Source organism: Haplochromis burtoni, unplaced genomic scaffold (genome assembly GCF_018398535.1).
Source record: "Haplochromis burtoni strain Fernald_Lab_line unplaced genomic scaffold, NCSU_Asbu1 Contig_109, whole genome shotgun sequence".
Lineage (NCBI taxonomy): Eukaryota > Metazoa > Chordata > Actinopteri > Cichliformes > Cichlidae > Haplochromis > Haplochromis burtoni.
In genome coordinates this window covers 1,649,327-1,657,893 of record NW_024582470.1, presented here as the reverse complement: position 1 = coordinate 1,657,893, position 8,567 = coordinate 1,649,327, and the positions used below count along the sequence as shown (strand labels likewise).

At 43.4% G+C, this 8,567-nt stretch overlaps 1 protein-coding gene across 1 annotated transcript; it reads right to left on the bottom strand.

Moving 5' to 3' along the window:
* Positions 1–713: 713 nt before the first annotated feature.
* ilk (integrin-linked kinase) lies at positions 714–7,795 on the bottom strand. The gene is made up of 13 exons (XM_005928021.3): positions 7,644–7,795; positions 7,116–7,250; positions 5,108–5,273; positions 4,729–4,824; positions 4,467–4,563; positions 4,282–4,365; positions 4,109–4,194; positions 3,917–4,026; positions 2,294–2,421; positions 1,868–1,989; positions 1,681–1,780; positions 1,315–1,445; positions 714–1,220 (listed from the first exon to the last, which is right to left on the bottom strand). The coding sequence occupies exons 2-13, from the start codon at positions 7,202–7,204 to the stop codon at positions 1,071–1,073; spliced, it is 1,359 nt and encodes a 452-aa protein (XP_005928083.1). The 5' UTR covers positions 7,205–7,250; positions 7,644–7,795; the 3' UTR covers positions 714–1,070.
* Positions 7,796–8,567: the final 772 nt, after the last annotated feature.

The following is an 8,567-nucleotide window of genomic DNA, read 5'->3' as shown; positions in this document are numbered from 1 at the left end:
CGTTATCATATTAGTATGATATGCCTCTACTGATTTTTTAAATTCGGTTTAGTTTCAGATAATTTCCAGATTGGGTTTTGATCATTTTAGTTTCGTTTTTATTGTTTAAAAGTATTAGTGTTAGTTTGTCTTCTTATTACGGTATGAAGGGCAGATATGGCAGAGGTTAGATTTAGCATTACAGTAAAAACATGGAACTTTTGAAAGCAGTTGACTCATATCCAAAGTTTCACCAAACACATTCAAATAAACTGCCAAATACTAAAACTAAAAAGATTTCCTTTTTATTTTCTACTTTATTCTAGTTAGTTTTCCAAATTGGAAAAATGCTTTCGTCACATCTAGTCTTAGTTAAAATATTGCAATCTTGGTTTTTGAGAAGCTGATCTTTAATATCATAGTGTTTAGACATCAGTCAGTGTCAGAATCAGAGTGCGAATTCTTAAGACCAAAAAATGGCTGTAAAATCACTTACCTTGACCTTTAACCACCAAAATCAGTTTTTTTCTCCACAAGTTTAAGTGAAGAATTGTGTAATATTTGAAGAATTTTCCACCGGAGACAAAAGAGCGGAAGCAATCATTGACAGAAAATCCCAGTGACATAAACAAAACCCCATCCAGGTAGCGAAAACGATTTTTAAGAAGTGAAAATGTGACAATGTTTAGTCTGTGATGAAAGTAAAATAATGTCTCAAATGAAACGAACAAGCATTTGTCATAAATATAAAACATTTATTGCATTGGCAGTCAGTGGTGTGCATAAAAGAATCGATTCTATACATATTTCACTGAATGAAATCCACACTGGATCAAAAAAAGAGCTTGCCAGCATTTCAGTGACCAAGTCTCAGTCATTACAAAAGAGCTGCTTAGCCAAAAAGAACATTTAACTACAAATTTAACTTATACAAGAAAAGCAATACAATATTAGTGTCTGAACTGTGGGTCGCTGAAGTGGTTCCTGGAATTATTTACAGTGGCTTGGCAGATACATAAAGGAAGTGATGCTATAGAGTGGTTTGGTGATTAAACATGAAAAAGGAAGTGCGTGAACTGATGCACAAGCATTCACTTGTCTTGCATTTTCTCCAAGATGGGAACAATCATATCAAACTTGGGTCTCTTGGCTGGGTCTTCATTCATGCAGAGCCTCATCAGCTTACAGATGTGAGGGGAAATCCCCGGGGGAATGGTCGGCCGAAGACCCTCGAGAGACACCTGTTTATATTAGGGCGGTGTTAAGTAGAAAAGCTGCACGTGTTTGTAATGTAATGTTGAAGCCTATGGGCAGATAAATACTGTGTCAACTTACTTTCATGCCTATCTCCATGTGTGAGAGATCAGCAAAGGGGACTTCTCTGGTAACGAGCTCCCACAACAACACAGCGAAACTCCACATGTCTGCAGATCTTCTGTTAATGTCCTCGGGCTTCTTCTGCAAAGCTGAAGAAAGAAAAAAAAAAACCATAAACATAAGCACTATAACTTAGATCTTCATTATGTAACTTTACCAGGTAAAACAGCACGACTGCTTCTTAATTGGTACTAAATTATACAGCGCAGTTTCCTCCTGGCTGAAAGACTCATAAAGTCGAAGGAGGCATTTAGTGAGCAGGAAGCAGGAGGGAATTAGGGGAACAGTGAGTGAGCGAGGAGAAAAACAAAAGGGAATAAATACCTTCAGGAGCCATCCACGCTGGAGAGTACATACGACCAGGACACTGGAAGGACAACTTAGCATCCGCCATACTTATCCTGGCGGTCATGTCCTCATCAATCTGTAGACGAATTACATCTTGTGATCACATCTGATAATAAACATGCGGATATCTAATGAAATAAAAGACAGCAGAAAGGCCTCTCACCATGATGTGCTTACTGTTGAGGTAAAGCCGCGAAACCATTGGTTCTAAGGTGTGGAGGAAAGCCATGCCACTGGCAATGTCCAGTGCAAACTTCACTGCCTGGCTCTGGTCGACCACGAGAGCTGAGGGAACAGAAGGCAGAAGTAGGATATGGGGTTTAATTAAGTGCCATGATACCAACATCTAAATGTCACTTAACTGACTAGCTGACATGAATGAGTGAGATGGGGGGGAGTGAGAGAAATAAGAGAAATAAGTGAGAGAAAGACGCATGCACAAATACGTTTCTTTATCCATAATGTATGAAGCCACACAGCGTCATCCACAGTGGCAAACCTGCCGCAGTCTTAGCTCTTCCAGGCTGAGACAAAAGACAAATTTGAGCCTTTTCATTTTAACGCATGCACACATTGTCAAATGACTTACTGGTGCCCTGGTGTAATATGTTGTAGAGGGATCCGTAGGGCATGTAGTGGGTAATGATTATAGGGTGAGGAGATGGCGGTGACTGACAGGCCCCAAGAACAGGTAGGATGTTTGGGTGAGAAAAAATCCTATCAAGCCACAACAGAAAAAAAGAGAGATTGTGAAGTGTTTCTAAATATTATTTAATAAATAGCTATTTATTCTAAGCTCAAGATGGTCTGTCTGGGATAAGAAGAGACTAACAGAGAAGAAATGGCCTCAAAGCTTGGTCTGAATCACGAGAATGCTTTGCAAATCCACGAGAAACCACCCCACCATTTGTGTCACCTTTAAAGTTAAGCCCAGCAGCAGTGTTTTTGCATTTCACTGTCACCTATTTTTGCAGTACATGAAAGAGCTTATGTTGCCTCTAATCTTCGGCGCACGCATAACCAGCGCTTTGATGATTGCATCAAGCACAGCCAAGACGTTCCTACTGCGCACTCAGCCTTCCTGGTGAGGTTTCTTTGATTTGGCCTGCTCAAAGGATTCTCTCACCTTCTGTTCTGGTCATTTTATCCCGAGGATGACAGAATTTATTAAAAGTAGATGAGATGGGAATGCAGTTTTGCTCAGGTGATTTAATACTATTCAGAGGACGCTTCAGAATGCTGAAGTCATTCTGTGGGCCTGCCTGGACCCGTCTTAACACGTTCTGCAGGGTTCAACGGTTATTGCACGATAAGTTCATAACAGAAAACAGGATTAGAAAGTAATGCTTGAGTCACATTGTGAAGGGTCTGGTTTCATCTTATAAAAGAGGTTCATGTTTGCTGTAGAACCCGACTTAGCAAAAATAAAGGGTCCTCTCCTCCATTGCATAGGAATCCTGCACAACATCCTAGCTAATCTTTGACCACAGACTTCACCGGCGGTTCATCGCGGTCATCTGTACTCTACACGAGGACTGTGTTTACCAGTGCATGGCCACCAGGCCAAATGTCGACTGATTCTATGTAACTCAAACAGACGCTAAGCCGACTCAAGATAAGAAACTGCAGCACCAAATGTATTTGCCTCAGTTTACATAAACACGCAGGCTGACAGCATGTGACCCTGTGATGTTTGCCCATGATCCATGACACGAAAAGCAGAGGTGAAACAAGCATAATTCAAGAATTAAATTATAAAAATAAATTCCCAGGATATGTTTTCTTTTTATTTAAACTAGCTCATTTAAAGCTTAAAGCTTAAAATTATGCATTATTAGGGCCAAGACACAGTGTGAATTTAACACCACCAAACTAAGTCACTGAACTGTATGATACATGCAGTGTTAGTGCCTCCTGGAATATTTAGCTTTATGATAAATATGATGACTCCTTGTGCCGTTTACCCACCCAAATTCATAATACAATTGTCCAAATATGGTGAGTTCTGGCTCAAGAATTATGGCAAAGGTCATAAGAGTCGAAATGTAACTCCACAAACCAGTGCGTGCTGTAACAATGGCTAGATCCATCTTTCATATACAGTCAATGCAATGGAATACCGATTCATTGTTCGGATACCACAAGAAACTCTGCTGCCCCAGACCCACCACTATAACCTTTCTCATTCCTACAGGACGGTTATTTGAATCACCTCAGTTTAGGATGTTCCTCGTTGAAGTCTCTGCTCTTCCTGGTGGTCCAGTCTCTCACTTGTAGCACTTTTACTACAATTTCGTCCCCTTGCCACCGACCCTGCCATAACTACAAACAGAGCGCATGGTGTTAAACAGCCGGGGAGCTGAAAAAGACTGGCACGCAGCAATAAAAACAGAGTGCAGCTAACCTCTCCAGACTGGTTTTCATTGATCTTTGCCAGCAGCGAGAGTTGCTTATAATCGATACCAGCCTGCTTGTTGAGGGTGCCATTACCTATAAGGTCAAAAACATCGCTATTATTGCAAACATTCTGCTTTGATTGATGATTGGCCCCTAGAGTGTGGAATAAATGCTACTCACGGGGTCGTGTCCGCATGGTGCCCTTCCAGAAAGTTTCCTTGTATGGAACTTTGATCAGACTCTGACCCATTTTCTCTGCCTTTTCTAAAAAGAAAACAACAAAAATTAAGAATGCATAATTATTTCCTTTTTAAAAAAAACCCTGTTTGTCTGTTAAAATATCCAAAAATAGTCCCCTGTAGCACCTTGTAGCAGCTGTCTTAGGTGAGGCTTGGCTTTGTCCAAAGGTGTTTGTCCATACCTATTGCATATACACACCTGGGCACCACTGGCCACCAGGTCCTAAAAGAAAAAGTGGTCAAACAATGTAATGTGCACAGATTAGATACTGAAGAGCTTCACAGAAAAAGACTGCAGTGACCATCTCTGACCAGAAGAGGGAGCAAAGAGATAATGCTAAAGTAAAGAGAGAGCATCTGTGTATGGGTATATAGTAAAGTACTGCACCTCGGCCACTTCATCCTGGCCCCAGAAGCAGGCGTAGTGGAGCGGGGTGTTCCCGTGCTCATTGACTGTGTTGGGGTCGGCTTTGCACTGGATCAGCTGCCATTAAAAAACAAAAGGGCATAATGATAAATAAGATTTGACCCACCTAAAAAAAAATAAAACACATACACAGACCCACTGATTAACAACACTGTATCTGTATCTGGGTGGCTTTGGTTCAGGAGAGCAGGTCATCTGCTAACTGGAAGGTTGGCAGTTCAGTCGTTCTGAGTTGATCGGTATGTAAATGTGTGTGAATGTCAGATAGCAAGCACTCAGCTCTAGAAAAAAAGTGCCTACGTGAATATATAAAGTGTATTGTATAAAGCGCTGTGTTTACCTTGGCCACGATGTCTCTGTGTCCATGACTTGCGGCGAGATGCAGCGGCGTATCGTCGCCACGGTTCATCACATTTATGCGGGCACCTCGCATGATGAGCATGTCGACAACGCCGTTCTTCCCTTCCCTGCACGCCCAGTGGAGAGGGCTGAAGCCGTGGTCATCACTAAGCCACAGGGCAAGCACAGTACGGGAAGCAAAGAAGACATACTTTTACTGTAAACTTACTTTATAAAGTCTGACAAGTATATATTCATTTGATGAAGTGTGTGTCACTGTGAGGTGATGACATTCTTGTTTCGCTGAACTGCATGTAGGAGGATGCTGGCGGCCTCTGACAAAATTGTACATGTGTGGCTTCCTCTATGACACGGAGACACCCAGGTTCTCACACGCAGACACACACACACACACACCAACTGCTAATCTTTATTTAGACTTAAGCATATGCTACTGCACTTTTCCTGCAGCCTATACTCCTCTGGTGACTCCTCTGATGACTGGCATGTGATAAAAATGCCAGTGCAAACTGGAATAGCTACTAACATATGTAAAGGCGCAAACACTCGCAGCACTGCACTCTAGCAGCCTGCGAGGAGCCCAGGATATCACCTCCATGTGACTTGGCCCTCTTTCACCCGTTTTGCTTTACCTGACCCCAAGGCAGCTGCTGGGGATTCTCGCAGCTCGTTGCAAAGCCACAACCTCTTCACTATTTAACAATAAACCCTAAGAGAGCTTGTACAGCCCGTAGGAAGTAGCTGCAGAACTAGGTTAACACTTAAGTGAAATGCCAGTTAGGCACATTCTGTCTGTTCTGATCCAGCACTGTGTGGACAGACAGTGCAGTCTAACCAGCCCTTTGGGCTATAAAAAGTAACAGAAGAGAGAGAAAAAAACTCAGGAATGACAGGGTGGAAAAAACACAGTGGAATCCTGAGCTACACATTCTCTCTCTCTTTCTCCTCATGTCTCTTTATGTCACACGTTTCCAGGGGGCTGATCTGAAACAGCTTTTTTGTTTGTTTGGTAAAATGTTTGTTTCTAAGTTCCCTTTCCTTTTGTACCAGATGTAGAGGTAAAGGAATTCCACTAACATGTAGCACATTTCCCCTGCCGACACATGACGCTTTAATTGCACATTATTAGATATTCTAAAGGTAAAAACAGGCCTGACCGCATAGCTGAGCTTCCTCAGAGTAAGAGCCAAAAAGGAGGCCTCCAGCATAATGAGTGGCCTCTCAAATGTTTATGCGGGACTGCAGAGAGCTGTCTGGGTAGCTCTGTCGGCGAGGGCTTGGCCCTGTATGGAGCTGAAACAGAGGAAATGGTCTTGGCTGTTGCGTGGTTGGCTAGAAGCTCTGCAGCCCTCAGAGGCAACGTCAACAAACTGCACATATATGGCCTGACCAAAGAATGAGATAACTGAGGTCTTTAGCAGTGAGGTCTTCTTGCTCCTTTCGAGGAAAGAGATTTTTGGAAAGGGCAGATGTTGACGGGGCTGCACCCTTTGATTAATATAAAATCATCTGGCAGTAATAGTTTGGATTTCACTTTTAATCCCAAAGTGTGGCTTCTTTAAAAGTAGCTGTTTTTTAAACACAACACACTTCTAGAGGGGCAAATCTTAAGCTCTCTGAGTCACGTAAGTTACTGTGAAACCTCCTCTGAATTACCCATATGCAGTTTTTGGAAATGACCTCATAAGAAGAAGGGGGGGAAAAAGTACAGACTGCAGCTTAGTGATGCTCAGCAGTACGTGGAGTTGCAGAGCGAGAACAATATGGAAACTATGTGACCAGCTCCAACGCACCAAAGATCACCTTTTTCTAATGCACACCAGCACACAAAAACACCAAAGAATCATTTGCTTTTAATACAAATTCTTTAAAAGTCCAGGTCTCGTTGCACAGGCTTCAACATCACAGCTGGATTCAGCAGAAAGTCCAGCAGCAGTCCTCTTCAAAGCCTTGTCTGTTTGAATGAGTGTGCACAGTTATCTGCTTACCCCAGGTTGAGGTCATTCTCCGTGTTGTCCAGCCACAGACGAACAGCCACAGAGTTGCCCTCTCTGCACTGTGTGAAGATGTCATCCATGGGTATGCTGCAGGTTCCGCCTGGTTTAAGCTCAGGATCACAGAGCCTGTAAGAGGTTTTAATAGGTTTTCACCCCCTCACACTTAAAAGCTTTGCACACCTTCCAGCACATTATCAGACATCACTCACTTTTGAATCTAGATTGCTATCAGCGCTATTCTGATGGCTGACTAGTTTTAAGGTCCGTGGGCGCCTTAAAAATGATCAAAATGTTAAATTCACTATTTTTGCTGCAAAAATATCCAGAAGCCAGCAGAATATAAAGCCCCCACGTTTCCTCTTGGCTTCATCTGCCTCCGTTGTATCGGATGGGCTGGCCTATTGGATCACTTTGAAAACTACTGTAAAAAAATGTTCAAGTTCAGTCAACAACGAAGCTTCTCGGGTTTGTTGTATGTTTAGGAAAAGTATGAACTGTATAGAAAAAAAGTTTTCAAACCTTTTACCAGCTGGTGAGCGATCGATTTCTTGTTGGTTTCTTTTTCCCCCGCGAAAGTCTGCCGTCTCCTCAAATTTAAGAGCAGGGAATGGTCGCTCCGAGTCCACGCCCCGCTCCTCAGAGCTGATGTGGGCTACTGCTGGAGAGAAGTTCGAGGAGGTGTCCGCTACTGGCAACCATATCCCGGGACACCGAAGCACCAGCGCTCCCTGCTGGAGGCAACGCAACCATGCAAAAGCAAGCAGGGTATTTAGATGTTCTGAGGTCTGCTGAAGCTCATCTTGTAACCAGAAGGTTGCCGGTTCGATCCCCAGCTCTGTCTGTTTTGGTCGTTCTGTCCTTGGGCAAGTCACTTCACCTACCGCCTACTGGTGATGGCAGGTGGCAGGACTAAAAAACTATCTACAGCAGATTAACAGTATCTGAAAGAAACACGGGTGAAAAGGCCACACTATCAGTCATGGATTGGCCTCCCCAGAGGTCGGACCTCAACATTAGGAAGCAGTTTGAGATCATGTTGACAGAGAATGGAATCAAAGGCACCCAACAGCCAAAGAAGAGCTTTGAATGTCCTTCAAAAAGCCTAAAGAACTGAAGACTACTTAAAGAAATTACAAGAAAACTTATCTAAGAGAGTTCAAACTGTGTTGAAGAATGTGGCTCAGGGGGTCAGGGGGTTAGGAAGCGCATATGTAACCGGAAGGTCGCCGGTTCGATCCCTGGGCTCTCTGTCCTGGTCGTTGTGTCCTTGGGCAAGACACTTTACCCTACTGGTGTTGGCCAGAGGGGCCGATGGCGCGATATGGCAGCCTCGCTTCTGTCAGTCTGCCCCAGGGCAGCCGTGGCTACAACCGTAGTTTGCCTCCACCAGTGTGTGAATGTGAGAGTGAATGAATAGTGGCATTGTAAAGCGCTTTGGGTGCC

Excerpts from the sequence above, each read along its gene's own strand:
- ilk (XM_005928021.3), bottom strand. The coding sequence starts at position 7,204 with ATGGATGACATCTTCACACAGTGCAGAGAGGGCAACTCTGTGGCTGTT. Across the intron at positions 4,027-4,108 it reads ATGAAAACCAGTCTGGAGAG|TTATGGCAGGGTCGGTGGCA; the intron begins GTTAGCTGCACT and ends CTCTGTTTGTAG. Across the intron at positions 1,781-1,867 it reads TCAACAGTAAGCACATCATG|ATTGATGAGGACATGACCGC; the intron begins GTGAGAGGCCTT and ends ATTCGTCTACAG.